The sequence below is a fragment of the Cynocephalus volans genome, chromosome 3 (genome assembly GCF_027409185.1).
Source record: "Cynocephalus volans isolate mCynVol1 chromosome 3, mCynVol1.pri, whole genome shotgun sequence".
Taxonomy (NCBI): Eukaryota; Metazoa; Chordata; class Mammalia; order Dermoptera; family Cynocephalidae; genus Cynocephalus; species Cynocephalus volans.
In genome coordinates this window covers 9070080-9087010 of record NC_084462.1, presented here as the reverse complement: position 1 = coordinate 9087010, position 16931 = coordinate 9070080, and the positions used below count along the sequence as shown (strand labels likewise).

The 16931-nt window shown below is 40.8% G+C and overlaps 1 protein-coding gene across 1 annotated transcript; it reads right to left on the bottom strand.

The window, feature by feature from the left end:
• Positions 1–4774: 4774 nt before the first annotated feature.
• LOC134373841 (leukocyte immunoglobulin-like receptor subfamily A member 5) lies at positions 4775–8789 on the bottom strand. The gene is given in 6 exon segments (XM_063091867.1): positions 4775–4911; positions 5061–5111; positions 7610–7912; positions 8045–8329; positions 8521–8556; positions 8720–8789. Coding segments are annotated over 6 exon segments (846 nt in total). The 5' UTR covers positions 8754–8789.
• Between the last annotated feature and the right edge of the window lie 8142 nt (positions 8790–16931).

Genomic DNA, 16931 nt, shown 5'->3' with positions numbered 1-16931 from the left:
ACATTTGGGCTGGTTCCAACTCTTGGCTATTGTAAAGAGTGCTGCGATGAACATTGGGGAACAGGTATACCTTCGATAATTAGCAATTAATTTTGCAAGACAAAAAACCCCACATGATCATTGTGGTTTGAATTTATATATACTATGTATAAATAGTTATTTGTCAATTAAAAATAAAATTGGATGAGCAGCACAGCCAGAATCTCAGCAGCCACATGTAGGCCATGGCCAACCTAACTAATAGCAGCTCCCTGGGGACCTCAGAGACATGGAAAGCATACCACTTCTCATGACTAACTGCATGAGTATGCCTGCGGTCCTCAGCATCTGAGGGCCACCCTGCCACTGCTGCAAGCACTGCTGACATATGAGTGGTCCACCATAGCTGTTTCCCCTGCTAGGGTGGCTTGCTGCTACAGCAGCAGCCACTGTTACCTTATAGTTGGCATGCTGACCGCTTGACAGCATTGACAGAAGGACAGTCACAAGTGGAGGCTGGTGAAAGAAGTGGGCTAGTGCAGGCCCATGACTCATTGGCCCAACCCACAGGAGATATTATGCTGCCACATGTCGTACCACACCTGAGGGTGGGAGGTAGGTGCATAGCCCATGAAATCACCTTGATCTGGGTCAAGACACACAGAGAAATCCTCAAGAGTGCAGAAATCCAGGATAATCAAACATAGTCAGGAAGAAAACTCATGATCACCACTAATCCAATCCCCAACCAGGGGAAGCAAGGACCAGGAGCCTCTGCCTGTAAGAAAGAGGAAAGAGAAAACCCATCCAGGGTCACTATTCAAACTGAGGAGCTCCAGTATACCACAGTTCACCCATCAGGATAATGGGACACTAGCCAGTATTCCAACCAAGCCTTCCCTGGGTCACCAAACCACGCCAAAGAGTGACAGGGAAACCTAGGCACTTCTTGCAAGAAACTGAGAGCTTTTCCATATCTTCAATGAACCAACACAGTGTTACTAACCTCAGTAAGGGAGGTTAGTGCCTGAGTGCCTAAGCCACAGAGGCATTCACATACAACTCCAACAATGAATATGACTAAAGTACCCACATGGAGAGTACATGACTGCATCTATCTGGAAATAACACTAAAACACCCCAGTAAACAGTCAACATAAAACACATCTGCAGGAGGAAGTCTCCATCCTCAGAGCCAACTCCAGAATAATAGATGAAGCATCTGCTCTCCCAGATGACCAGATATCAACCTAGAGATACTAGAAATATGAAAAAGTAAAATAAAAAACCCAAGAACACATGACACCACCAAGGAAACACAATAATTCTAAAGTACCAGAATCCACAGAGCAGGGAGCCCTTTAAATGACTGAAAAGAAATTCTGAGCAGCAATCTTACAGAAACTCAATGAGATACAAGAAGACTCAGTTAGACAACAGAACAAAATGAGGAAAACTATCCAGCATATAAAGGAGAAAATTTACAAAGTGATCAATACCTTGAAAAAGAATGTATGAGAACTTCTGGAGCTGAAGGATGCACTCAATGAAATAAAAAACACAACTAAGAGGTTAAGCAGTAGCTTAAAGTAAGCAGAAGAGAGGATTTATGATCTTGAAGACAATCTTTTCAAAATAAGCCAGGTGGGCAAAGAAAAAGAATAAAGAATACAAAATAATGAAGAAAATCTAAGAGAGCTAGCAGACAATCTTAAGTGCAAAAGGGGAGGGGGAGGGAGGTTGGGGATAATTAGGTGGGGGATACAGGGTACAAATGCAATTTGTGGTAATGGGTATGCTGCCAGTATGAAGTTGGCCCTCACATTCATGGGCACGAGGGGTGACAATTAACTTTGTATCTCATGAATATTCATAATTTAAAAAAGGCACAAGGGAAATCTTTGTACTATCTTTATAACTTCATATAAATCTATAGTTATTTAAAAATTAAAGATAAAAATGCAGGAACTACAATTGTTACGATCTATCCAGCACCTATTCTTTCTTCCTCTGATAAGTGTCTTGATTTTACTTTGAAGCTACTCTTTCCTTTTTGGATATGATCTCAGTGGGACTAAAAAAAAAAAAAAATCTGAATCATGGTGTTCCTGAAGGGGAGGAGAAAGGAAAAGGTATTGATAACTTATTCAACGAAACCACAGTGGAAAACTTCCCAAGTATAGGGAGAGATGCAGACTTTCAGATCCAGGAGGCTCAAAGATCACTAAACAGATTCCATCCAACAAGATCCCCTTCAAGACACATTATAGTGAAACTGGCAAAATTCAAAGACAAAGAGAGAATCCTAAACACAGCAAGAGAAAAGCATCAAGTCACCCATAAGCGAGTCTGCATTAGACTAATGGCAGACTTCTCAACTCAAACTCTATAGGCCAGAAGACAATGGGATGATATTTTCAAAATACTAAATGAAAAAAACTGCCAGCCAATAATACTATACCCAGCAAGTCTATTCTTCAGAAATGAGGGAGAACTAGTGTATTTCCCAGACAAAGAAAAACTGTGGGAGTTCACCATTACATGACCAGCCCTGCAAAAAATTCTCCAGGTAGTCCTACATCTGGAATCTGAAAAACATTAATCACTCCCATGAATACACGAGAAAGAACAAAACCCACTGGTTGAACAAAAATGCAAATGAGAAAGAGAAGGAAACTAAATCTTACCACCTCAAAAAACCAACAAACATGGAAGACAAACAATAAAATTGGAAGAAAGGAACAAAAGATATTTAAAACATCTAAAGGGAAATTGATTAAAAGCCAGGACTAAGACAATATCTTTAAAGAACAACCTTAAATGTAAATGGATTGAACTCTCCACTCAAAAGATACAGATGGACAGATTGGATTATGAAGCTAGACCCAACTGTATGCTGTCTTCAAGAGACTCACCTTGCTTTTAAAGAAACATGTAGCCTAACAGTGAAGGCATGGAAATACTGATATTTTATCTTTTAATGATGCTATTAACAGGAACAGTATTACACTCATAAACTTTCATTTATTTAATCATATAGTCTTGAAATACATACAGCAAAATTTGATACATAATTGGTGATTCAAGTAGCATTTATCAGAATCTAATAGATTAAGGGGACGAAAAAGAAAATCTATGAGTAAGTAATTCAGTGTAATGCTTGTTCTAATATACATACATATGGTAAATATTTGAAATTACATACAATATAGAATTTGTGTAGAAAAAATGAAATCTGATATATATCTATAGATACATAGATATGTTAATGTGTGCATATCTTTACATATTACATACACATATATACATATATACTATGCATATAGATGTGTGTGTATATATATATCAACAATGAGGGAATGTACATACTTAATGCATGCATTAGACATAAAATATTAGGTATTTCCTAGAGAAGAAAAGAAGTATTTCTAAATCTTTCCAAATGGCTCTCTCATACATTATGTTCCCTGATATCCTGAAATGCAGTTAGCAGTTAACAGTAAAAGAATATCATGAAAACACCTCAAAATTGCTTGAGATAAATTTTCAATAATTTTATGGAAAATATATTTAAATTTAAGATGTACTATAAAAATTCTTTTTAGTTCATGGATGTTTGTATTTTAATGTGTTTGGCTAATAGGAACAGCACTCCTATGAAAATAATGAATGTATTCTGGCGAATATGTACATATTTTGCTTTAGGGTATGAACTTAAGGGCCATAGATATATGTCTCTTTATTTTAACCATATAATTCAAATTTATTCCCTTAACTGGTGAAAGCAATTTGTACTCTTATTAGAAATGTACTAAACTTCCACATGCTCAATATTCTCTCCACAAATTGGTGTTGTATTAATTTCTTTTGCCTCTACTGTGCTATAAGTTTGGCATCACAATTTTCTTGGAACTGCACCCTAACAATGTGGGAGAAGTTATCATAACCTTTGAACAAAAGGAAACATAGATGCACATTGAGGATTCCATAGAGATACATTACAGCTGGTTCACACTCACCGCGAAAGAGAATTCTGTCCACTACTTCCCAGCTCTGCATTCAGTGTCACATTAGCACCTTGGAACTGGCCGTGAAAGGAGTATTTATATCACAGCAACAAGCACATGCCACCAATCAAGGCTTTTTAAAAAACATTTTTTTCCCAGAGAGCCAGTGTTACAGCATGCCACCAGGCTGTTCCACCAGACACCAGTGTGTTAGTTCCTAGTGATGATATTTCTGGAGATGCTACATAGGCAACATTTGATGAACAGTGACAGGTACCATAGCATCATTTTGTAATTACCCTTTTGGATTCTGGCTAGAATCTGATTTTTGCTCATTTATTCAGTTATTTAAACTAAGTTCCATGTTATTAGCTGAAAAGATAATCAATGAAATTGCTAATATATATATGTAAATATATCAGAGAATCTGGTAGTTGGAAATTAAGAAAAATGTGTCGCATGAAAGTGGAGCAGAGCATGAAGTCACAGAAGTGAGGACCCAAACCTGCCAAAGGTACATAGGCTCCTGTGTAGGAGAGAGAATGGAAGGGGACAGTCTAGGAAAGTCGACAACGAGAGGGAGGGAAACTACCATAGTTTAATAGAAGAAAAGTCCTCTAAGACAACACCCCAGTCATCTTCTTGCACCAAAACCTTGTTTACTTCCTTTGACATTCTCAGCAGATGGTTCTCCAATTAATGCTGTGAATTTTCTTCCGGAACCTCCTGGGATCATCAGATGTATTTCCAAGCCTCCACGATGCTCATAGTGCATTGTTCTCTCAAGTTTACCTCGTGGCTGCATCTTGGGGGCTTCTGTGGCTGTGCTGAGCCTGAAACAGCAGAATCCCGAGGACCACCAGGATCAAACCAGCCATGCTCATCCTGATGAGATTCTCTACTGTGTAATCCTGGGGGTGTGAGGCTAGGAATTGTGGACAAAGAGGTCACAGTAGTCAGGGAAAATCAGAATCATTCCAGGATCCCTTGCTGTTCACCCAGGCATCCTCCTCCTCTTCACTGAACTTGACTCTCTGTGTTCAGCCCCATAACTGAGAGTATCTCCATACTCACCAGTCCTGGAGTCTGACTTGTTTTGTGGTGGGCTAAAGGTGTCAGCTGCTTCTGAAAACTCAAAAGGGAGGGTGTTGGTGAGGACTTGAAGAGACCTGAGTCTTTCCCCTGAGGTCTGTGTTTTTATTTCCTCCACTTCTCATGACAAAACATCTACGTAGTTGCTTAATACATCCTTTTTTTTTTTTTTTTTTTACTGTGGCAGAGTTCCTTTGGTCTCTTCATGGGATGCTTCCACCTCTCTGTATTCTCTGAACTTAGACCTTTGTCTGAGTCACTTTGGAATAATGTTTACCTGATCTGTAAGAGCTCAGGATTGGTGAGAAAAAGAAAGTCTGAAACAATTAAACTCATGTATGCTCTGTGTTCAGACTCGGACACAAGACCCTGTAAGGTTTACCCTGTACAGGAGCATTTTCATGTCTTTATCAACTAAAAGTCTAGCATCCTTGGATGAGAGGTTGGTTGTCAGGGGCTCGTAAATGTCGGGAGCAAAAAGAGGTGAAAGTCTGGAGCTTTCTCCCCTGCACTCCTCCTCCGCCAGTTCTTGTGGTGTTTGACCATTTGTTTATCTCTTGTTACCTAATTATATAGTTAGGAAAACTTACACATTGTGACACACACACACACACACACACACAGATATTTATTTTCTAAATGGTGGCCTTACCAGAGGTTCATAAAAGTATTTCTGCTTTTATAGAGCATGAATGTAGGTATGAAAACTAATGACAAACATGAGGAACATATTAGAAAAAATATTAAGTATGTGGATGAAAATATATGTAAAATAAATACATGTAAGCTTATATAGAAATGTCCTTGAAAAAGTTTGTGGATAGTATTATATTTTAATTCTATTTTTTCAAAAACTTTTTGTAGTACCCTCATATATACATACGTATAAATTTATGTATTGAGTATAGAATCATACATACCTGGGTGTATGTATATAACTTTAGATTTTTTAAAATATGTAGTTACATATATTCATATTTAAAGTGAGAAATTGGCATACAATTTAGAGACAAAGAAATGAAATTTCTATTTTCTTGTGGTTGATATGTATTTTGTTCCTTTTTCTATTATTTTAATTTATCAATAAATTTCGATTTCCATGTCCCTTTACCAATTCCTCATTTTCCTCCCTCCCCCTATTGGAGCAGATCAATTGAAAAGTTATTGGAAGTGCGATAATCTATAGTAAGTTAGTACAAAATAAAATGAACATGTACAAACCAATAGCTTTGTCATGTTTAGTAAATTCACTTAAAAAACATAAAGGAATCAATTAATTATAAGTTGTTAAAGTAGTTGAACAATTGAGAACAAGTTCTGAAGTTCTACTGCACAGTAGGGTGACCCCACCCATTCTATTGATAGGGAGACTAAGGCTCAGAAAGGTAAATTGCCTGCCCCAGGTTACCTAACAAGACAGCAGCAGAGCTGGGAATTGAACCCAGGTAGTCCAACTTCTAATCTTCGATCTTTAAGCCAGAGCTGAGCATCCTAAACTGAGGGAAAGAGTCTGCATGGTCCCTCCCCCTGGACCAGCTCCCCGATCCTGCACAATGTCACCATCACTGCTCAGATGGGACAGGGCCACTGCAGAATCAGGTCCTGGGAGGCTTCCCCGGGAGGCTTTCTCTCCCAGGAGGTCACAGCCAGAAGGCAGAACTGAAAATTACTTTAGGATCCGGGGCAGGCCCTTTCCTTTTACACTTGGAGAAACTGAGGCCCAGATGGGAAGTCCTGTCCAAGTCTGTCTCCAGAGGAGCCTGAACTGAGGATATAACTCAGCTGTTGCCTCTTCTGAACCCCACCTTCACCTCCCAACACAGCCCCTCACTTACCGTCTTGGGTGCCTGACTCTGTGGAGGTGAGGGGCTGAAAATTGAGGGACTGGAGCTGCTGTGCTCCTCACTTCAGTCCAGCTGCTCCTCCCCCAGGTTGGGCCACTAATATCTTTCTCTGCCTGGACCACCCACCCCTCAACCACCCCAGCCTCAGAGCCCCTGGCGGCCCCTGTGGTACCGGCTGACATCTCTCTGGGACTTCCCAGCTCCCCTGGACACAAGCCACGCTGAGAACTGGAACTAGGACTTAGATCAGCTGAGGGTCTCTTGAGGCAAGCCTGGGGAAAATTGTAAATTCTCTTGACAGAGGTCCCTGTGACTCACCAACTGCTGAGCTGGGCCCTGTGGGTGGGGGGCTGCTGCCCCCTGGGGATCTTAGGAATAAGGACAAGAGAAGTGTGAGGTATAGCAGCTGCCCCCAGACCCATTTCTGCTCAGTCTTATCTATATCTGCCCTGTAGCCTCCCAAGACCCTCCCTCTGCCCACCTGACACCTTCGGGAGATATGAACATGGAAAGGGACAGGCTTGAAAAAACTCCTGATGGCCTCCTCCTTTCTGAGGAATGAATTCCCCTCTGGCTGACCCTCCCTCAGGGTTTCCCTTACTCCCATCCCAGCCCAGAGCTCTCCTGGGGGCAGGGTCCTGATTTGACCCTTTGAGCTAAGACGGGAGAGGTTTAGAAGCCCCTCACCTGAGACCACGAGCTCCAGGAGGTCACTGGGTTCTGACCACAGCTGGGGTGTGTTCCTGTAATAGCCATAGCATCTGAACGTCCGCCTGTGCATTGCGGTCATGGAGCCCACAGAGAACAGGGCCTGGAACTACCAACCAGTGTGTTGCTGTAAGTTCAGGGTCTGGGAGAGATTGTTTTCTCCTTCCTCAGTCAGAACAAACGTGCCAAATCTGAGGCTTGAGATACACTGGAGGGTCACATTCTCTCCTGTAGTCACAACAGGGCTGGGCAGGGCTGAGAGGGTGGGTTTGCTGTAGATTCCTAGAAGTAAAGGAGGCGGGTATGTTGAATGGGGCTCACACCACTGGGCTTTGAGAGGGGAAGACACCCCTGAGAGCAGACCCCCTTCCTGCGGGCAAAGCCTGCGGCTGGGACCCATGAGTGTCCTCTCACCTGTCACCACCAGCTCCAGGGGGTCACTGGACTCTGACCAGCCAGCAGGGCTCCGATAGTAACAGTGATATCGCCCTGCATAGTCCTCTGTCATGGATGGGATGGGGAACTTGGCCTTGTTTCTGGGCTCCAGTGGGCTCCGTGTGTCCCAGGGTGCTGATCTTCCCTCTTTATACAGGTGGTACTCCTGGGCCTCCAGGGTCCCCTGACACCAGATGGTCACGGGACTCCCCGAGGTGATCACAGAGCCTGGTTCAGCCCAGACTGTGGGTTTTGAGAAGTTCTCTGGAAGGAAAGCACAGGTTGGATCCCAAGACATTCCCCGCCCCCTTGGATCTCCCCTCTCATCCCCATGACCCTCCCAGACACTTCCCTCAGTCAGCCCAGAACTGCTGTCCTCCACACCCAGCAGCCCTGAGGTGGACCCCTGTCCCTAGTGAGGAGGTTGAACCTGGGACATCTGGAGACAGACTCACCTGCCTGCACTTGGATCCTGTGGCGCAGACTCACACCTGGAAAGAGTTCACTGTGAGAGACTCACCACCTCCAGGCTGGTCAGATCCTCTCCTCTGATGAGCCCTTCTGATTCCCTGGGGTCTCCTAATGCACGAGGGCTTGGCTGTGGGTGGAGTCCCTTGCAGCCTAAGGTCTCCCGTCCCCCTCCTCAAATCTCACCAAGGCAGAGCAGGGCTGTGAGGATGGGTGTCATGGTGCCTCCTCCCACTGGCCCCAGCTGAGCAGATGGATGAGAACCCAGTGCCTGGCAAGACAGACAGACACACAAGATGTGGATGTTTGGAAGCTGGGTTTTTTGTCATGAGGTTGTCTCATAAGCAGCCCCACAGGAAGAGGAACTGCCCTCCCCAGAAACCTGGCTTTGGTTTCACCAGGGCTGAGGCCAGGACAGGAACCAGGCTCCCTGCAGACATTTCAGATGTAAATGGGGTCTCTCATGACACCCAGACTCTGCCTGACCTGTCCTCATCTCACTTAGAGCGAGCCGGTGCCTTCCTGAGTCTGTCCCTTCCAGGTGAGGGTGACTGAGGCTTCTCATTCCCTCTCAGAGCCTCCCCATAGGGTCTCCCTCACTCCTTCAGCCCGTCCATCATCACATGGCTGTGGGGCCCTAACGATGGCCAGTCGTCTCACAGGCCCTGGAGATGCTTCAGGGAAGATGCAGGTTCATGCTGCACGGCAGACTCAGATCAGCAGACACCCATTGAATATCTGTGCAGTTCAAGTTGAGATGCACTGTGGCAGAGGGCACAAAGGAGAAATAAAGGGAAATAAAGGAAGAAAACACCACTCTTCTCCCATCAGTTTAGTGTGGGTTTTCTTCTAACTAATGTTCTTCTTCACTGTGATGTCTTTTTTTGTCTTCTCAACAGCATCTACCATTATGTACCTGGGAACAAACCTCTGAATAACTCCAGCCTCTCCAGGGCCCCTGATGTTTGAGCATTTCTTTGTACTCCATCTGGTTTCTTTTTGCTTGATATATAGGGAACAATTACTACAGTTCAGGCTCTGATTTGTGGGGTGGGGACAGGGAAGCTGATTTTTATTTAATTGGTGGCTATCATTTAAAACTGCCTGTTTGGCTCTAAACACTCATGTCTCTTTTCTGAGCCTTAGTTTGCTCATTTGGAGCAGTTTGTCATGAAGCCCAGTCCTGAGAGGGATTGTGGTTGTCAGTGGTGTCTGGGTAATAAAAGGGGCTTAATCATGGTTAATTTTCAGACCAGGTTATGACATGAGGTGTCAGGACATGAGGAGATCCTTGTGTGAAATTCTACAGTCAAGGTGGAAGATTGATTTACCCATTTAGGAGCCCCCATCTGTTCCAAACACTGCAAAATACTACTTTCAGTGTTCTGAAATATGTAGCCATCATCCTAGGCAGGAAGAGAGAAACAAACATTTTTGAAATAGGCAGGCAACCACAAGAAAAAGCAGAAGCCAAAGTTAAGTGGCCATTGGTGTCTGAGGCCATCAAGCAATCATTCAGGAGGAGGTTTTTACTTCTGTGTGGGAGAAGAGGAACCCTAGTGTCCTTATACACAGGGGTATGGTCAGGTCTCTGGGGTGAAGTCGGAAGCTGTGATTCCCCTTCCCTGTGTTTGCAGATGTGCACTGGCATGTCTGTGCTCACAGACCCGGGCCCATGGTCAACACTGAGCCACCTCCCCTGTGTGTGTGTGTGAGGCACATTCACAGTAGCGTTTTCAGACATGCGCGTCTGCACCATGTGTGAGTGTGAGGCTTGCACTGGATGCATCCCTGCAGGGAACAACCCTGGGAAGACACTAAATTTGGGAGAGTGGACACCATAGAGAAGGAGTAGCTATAGCAATCCCCCTTCATCAAGCCTTACTCATAGGGCAGCCATGTAATATTCCATGAAGGATGAGGTACATGGTAGGTGAGCAGTCCAACAATCATGGAAAACACAGAGTAATATGTAAAAAGATAAACTGTGCTACAAATGACCATCTACAGACCATAATTGGAATTATCATATCCAAGGAAATAGAATACTTGGCATTTATGAGACTCATTTTGAATTAAGAATGTGTTTAAATATCTGAAAAAAAAGGAAGGAACTGAATAGTTTAGACAAGAATATGAATTATACTTTAGGAGAATTGGCAATATTAGAAATGAGTTAGAAATCCAATTGAATGAACACAATTAAAACATTCATTTCATCAAGGACAAGACAGATCTGTCAATTATAAAATTGGAGTACAGTATTGAGGACATTTTTCAGAATGTGGAACAGTGAGACCACAAACAGAAATTTAATGTACTTGGGGAAATAGGAAGAGGAGGGACAATAGCATCACTATTGTATGTATCAGAAGGAAAGAAGTGTGAATGATGTCTGCTAACAGCCCAAGAGATAGTTAATCACTTAACAGAGATGAAGAAAGATCAACTAAGTACTAGGGTGCATGCGTTTAAAAATGTTTCCATATCTTGACAGTTTATAAATAAATAAAGAAAACCCAGAGTAAATTTACACACACACACACACACACACACACACACACACACACACACAAATCATATGCTGAATAAAACATTTTAAAATAGTTAATTGTATTATCTGTGAATTTCACCTCAATTAACAAATATAAAATGGCATCTGGCTTGGCGTCTTCAAAAAAAATGTACTAAAACTACTTACAACAGAAAATGCCTGTTACCCTCAATAGAATTACAAGCTCATTTGAACTGGATTTCCCAAAGCAAACATAGATGCCAAAAGATTTTAGAAAACTACCTAAGGAATTAATTGTTAGTAGTGAATTCTATACTGAACCATAATATTATTGAAGGGGAAAGCAAAAGGGTCAAGAGGGACAAACTGGTGAGCCGGAGGCGACTCAGGGCACTTCTGACCAGTTGGGACTCGTGTCTTTCATGCTAAACCATCCTTGTGAGGCTGTCGTCACTTGAGATGAAGAGGGGTTGGGAGGTAGAGCTCTTAACCATGGGATGCATTTTCCCCTTCAAGTAGTTGTATGTTAACCTTTACTTGAAATAAGAAAAAATAAACAAATGGGACTATATCAAACTAAAAAGCTTCTGCACAGCAAAGGAAGCAATCGACAGAGTGAAATGACAACCTACAAAGTGGGAGAAAATTTTTGCTAACTATGCATCCAACAAGGGATTAATATCCATAATATACAAGGAACTTAAGCAAATACACAGTAAAAAAACAACCCAATTATAAAATGGGCAAAGAAGCTGAATAGACATTTTTCAAAGGAAGACATACAAATGGCCAACAGGTACATGAAAAAATGCTCAACATCACCAGTCATCAGGGAAATGCAAATTAAAACTACATTGAGATATCACCTCACCCCAGTTAGACTGGCTATAATCAAAGAGATGGTGAATAACAAATGCTTGTGAGGGTGTGGAGAGTAGGGAAGGCTCCTGCAGTGTTGGCGGGACTGTAAATTAGTACTACCACAATGGAAAACAGTATGGAGGTTTCATAGACAACTGCAGATAGATTTTCCATATGACCCAGCAATCCCACTTCAGAGTATATACCCAGTGGGATGGAAATCACCATGCTGAAGGGATACTTGCACTCCCATGTTCATCACAGCTCTGTTTTCAATAGCTAAGACATGGAACCAACCTAAATGTCCATGGATGGATGACTGGATAAGGAAACCGTGCTATATATACACCATGGAATACTACTCTGCCATGAAAAAGAATAAAATTCTCCCATTCACTGCAACATGGCTGAGCCAGAGAAACTTATGTTGAGTGAAATAAGCAAAGCACAGAGGGATAAATACCACAAGTACTCACTCATATGTGGGAGCTAAGAGAGAAAGAAGGAAGGAAAGAAAGACCACAGTGGTTTGTTGGAATTGCAGAGGGAGAGAACATACGTAGGGATAAAAAGTGGAATGTGGACGGGGACAGAGGCCAGACATAATTGCCAAGGGGACATGTGGTATAATTGCAATTTGTGGCAATGGGCATGCTGCAAGTATGGATCTGGCCTCACGCCTTGGGCATGAGGGGTGACAATCAGCTTTGTATCTCATGAATATTCATAACCAATAAAAAAATAAATTGACACAGAAAAAGCATGTGACAAAATTCAAGATCTCTTTATGATAAAAACTGTTAACAAAGTAGGTATAGAAGTTATGCACTTCAATACAATAGAAAAGACATGTATGACAAACCAACAGCTAAGATGATTCTGAATGGGGAAAAGGTGAAAACTTTTCTTCTTAGATCAGGAACCAGACAAGGATGCACACTTTTACCACTTATATTTGACAGAGTACTGGAAGTTTTAGCAAGAGCAGCTAGGCAAGAAAAAAAAATAATAAAGGACATCCAAATTGGAAATAAGGAAGATGAACTGCCCCTGTTTACAGATGACATGATATTTGACATAGAAAACACTAAGGACGCCACCAAAAAACTGTTCGAACTAATAAACAAATTTATTAAAGTTTCAGGATACAAAATCAACATACTAAAGTCAGTAGTATTTATGTATACTGACAGTAAACTGTCTAAAAAAGAAATCAAGAAAACAGTTCTTTTTATGATAGATATAGTTATAAAAATATGATACCTATGATATATTCAACCAAGGAAGAGAAAGACCTGTACAAAGAAAACTACAAAACTTTGAAGAAAAAAATTGAAGAGGACATAAATCAATGGAACGATATCCTATGTTCATGGATTTGAAGAGTTAATATTGTTAAAATGGCCATTCTACCTAAAGTGATCTACAGATTTAATCCAATCCCTATCAAAATATGGATGACATTCTTTACTGAAATAAAAAAATACTAAAATTTATATGGAACCAAAAAAGACCCTGAATAGCCAAAGCAATCCTGAGAACAATGAGCAAAGCCAGAGACATAACACTAGCTGACTCCAAATTATACTACAAAGCTATAGTAACCCAAACTGCATGGTACTGGCATAAAAACAGACACATAGATCAATGGAACAGAAATAAATTCACGCATCTACAACCAAATGATTTTTGACAAAGGTGCAAGAAAACACATTGAGGAAAAGATAGTCTCTTCAATAAATAGTGCTGGGAAAACTAGATATCCTCATGCAGAAGAAGAAGATCAGAACCCTCCCGCTTCCCATATACAAAAAATCAATTCAAAATGGATTAAATCTTTAAATATAAAACTGAAATTAAGAAACTATTAGAAGAAAACTTAGGGAAAACAATCTATAACATGGGGCTGGGCATGGATTTTAAAAATAAGACTTCAAAAGCATGAGCAATAACAGCAAAAATAGACAAGTAGAATTACATCAAACTAAAAATCTTTTGCACATCGAAGAAAACTATTAGAGTGAAGAGACAACCTACAGAATGAGAGAAAATATCTGTAAACTACACATCTGTCAAGGGGTTAATATCAAGAATATATAATGAACTTAAACAACTCAATAGCAAAAACCAAATAACCCAAATGAGAAATGGGCCCAGGATCTTATGAACATTTCTTAGAAGAAGAGTTACAAGTGGCCAACAGGCATATTAAAAAATGCTCATCATCACTAATCATCAGAGAAATGCAGATCAAAACAATAATGAGATACCACCTCACCCCAGTTAGAATGGCTATTATCAAAAAGTCAAAAGAAAACAAGCATTGGCAAGGTTGTGGAGAAAAGGAAGTACTTGCACACTGTTGGTGTGAGTGTGTATTAGCACAGTCATTATGGAAAACAGTATAGATGTTCTTAAGAAATTAAAACTAAGATTATCATTTGATCTGGCAATCCTATTACTGGGCATATACTCAAAGGAAATGAAGTCAGTAAGTCAAAGATACATCTGCACTCCCACGTTTATTGCAGCACGACTTAAAATAGCCAAGATATGGAATCAACATAAATGTTCCACAACAGATAAATGGATAGAAAATGTGTGGTATATATACACAATGAACAACTATTCAGCTATTTTTTTTTCTTTTTTTAAAAAAATTTATTTATTTATTTTCTTCTTTAAATTTTATTTTGTCGATATACATTGTGGCTGATTATTGCTCCCCATCACCAAAACCTCCCTCCCTTCTCCCTCCCCCCATCCCCCCCAACAATGTCCTTTCTGTTTGCTTGTCGTATCAACTTCAAATAATTGTGGTTGTTATATCTTCTTCCCCCCCCCCCGGTTTGTGTGTGTGTGTGTGTGTGTGTGTGTGTGTGTGTGTGAATTTATATATTAATTTTTAGCTCCCACCAATAAGTGAGAACATGTGGTATTTCTCTTTCTGTGCCTGACTCGTTTCACTTAATATAATTCTCTCAAGGTCCATCCATGTTGTTGCAAATGGCAGTATTTCATTCGTTTTTATAGCTGAGTAGTATTCCATTGTGTAGATGTACCACATTTTCCGTATCCACTCATCCGATGATGGGCATTTGGGCTGGTTCCAACTCTTGGCTATTGTAAAGAGTGCTGCGATAAACATTGGGAAACAGGTATACCTTCGACTTGATGACTTCCATTCCTCTGGGTATATTCCCAACAGTGGGATAGCTGGGTCGTATGGTAGATCTATCTGCAATTGTTTAAGGAACCTCCATACCATTTTCCATAGAGGCTGCACCATTTTGCAGTCCCACCAACAATGTATGAGAGTTCCTTTTTCTCCGCAGCCTTGCCAGCATTTATCGTTCATAGTCTTTTGGATTTTAGCCATCCGAATTGGGGTTAGATGGTATCTCAATGTGGTTTTGATTTGCATTTCCCGGATGCTGAGTGATGTTGAGCATTTTTTCATATGTCTGTTGGCCATTTGGATATCTTCCTTAGAGAAATGCCTACTTAGCTCTTTTGCCCATTTTTTAATTGGGTTGCTTGTTTTCTTCTTGTACAGTTGTTTGAGTTCCTTATATATTCTGGATATTAATCCTTTGTGAGATATATATTTTGCAAATATTTTCTCCCACTCTTTTGGTTGTCTTTTAACTCTGTTAATTGTTTCTTTTGCTGTGCAGAAGCTTTTTAGTTTGATATAATCCCATTTGTTTATTTTTCCTTTGGTTGCCCGTGCTTTTGGGGTCGTATTCATGAAGTCTGTGCCCAGTCCTATTTCCTGAAGTGTTTCTCCTATGTTTTCTTTAAGAAGTTTTATTGTTACAGGGTGTATATTTAAATCCTTAATCCATTTTGAGTTGATTTTAGTATACGGTGAGAGGTATGGATCTAGTTTCATTCTCCTGCATATGGATATCCATTTGTCCCAGCACCATTTGCTGAAGAGGCAGTCCCTTCCCCAGTGAATAGGCTTGGTGCCTTTGTCAAAGATCAGCTGACAGTAAGTGTGTAGGTTGATTTCTGGATTCTCTATTCTATTCCATTGGTCAGTGTGTCTGTTTTTATGCCAGTACCATACTGTTTTGATTATTATAGCTTTGTAGTATAGCTTAAAGCCAGGTAGTGTTATGCCTCCAGCTTTATTTTTTTTGCTCAGCATTGCTTTGGCTATGCGTGGTCTTTTATTGTTCCATATAAATGTCTGGATAGTTTTTTCCATTTCTGAGAAAAATGTCTTTGGAATTTTGATGGGGAGTGCATTGAATTTGTATATCACTTTGGATAGTATGGACATTTTCACTATGTTGATTCTTCCAATCCAAGAGCATGGGATATCTTTCCATCTTCTTGTATCCTCTCTAATTTCTCTCAGCAGTGGTTTGTAGTTCTCATTATAGAGATTTTTCACCTCCTTGGTTAACTCAATTCCTAAGTATTTTATTTTTTTGGTGGCTATTGTAAATGGGCAGGCTTTCTTGATTTCTCCTTCTGCATGTTCACTATTGGAGAAAAGAAATGCTACTGATTTTTGTGTGTTGATTTTGTATCCTGCTACTGTGCTGAAATCATTTATCAATTCCAGCAGTTTTTTTGTAGAGGTTTTAGGCTGTTCGATATATAGGATCATGTCATCTGCAAACAGGGACAGTTTGACTTCATCTTTTCCAATCTGAATGCCCTTTATTTCCTTCTCTTCTCTGATTGCTCTGGCTAGTACTTCCAACACTATGTTGAATAGGAGTGGTGAGAGTGGGCATCCTTGTCTAGTTCCTGTTCTTAAAGGAAAAGCTTTCAGCTTTTCCCCATTCAGGATGATATTGGCTGTGGGTTTGGCATATATAGCTTTAATTATGTTGAGATACTTTCCCTCTATACCTAACTTATAGAGGGTCTTTGTCATGAATGAGTGCTGAACTTTATCAAATGCTTTTTCAGCATCTATAGATATGATCATATGGTCCTTGTGTTTGAGTTTATTAATATGGTGTATCACATTTATTGATTTGCGTATGTTGAACCAACCTT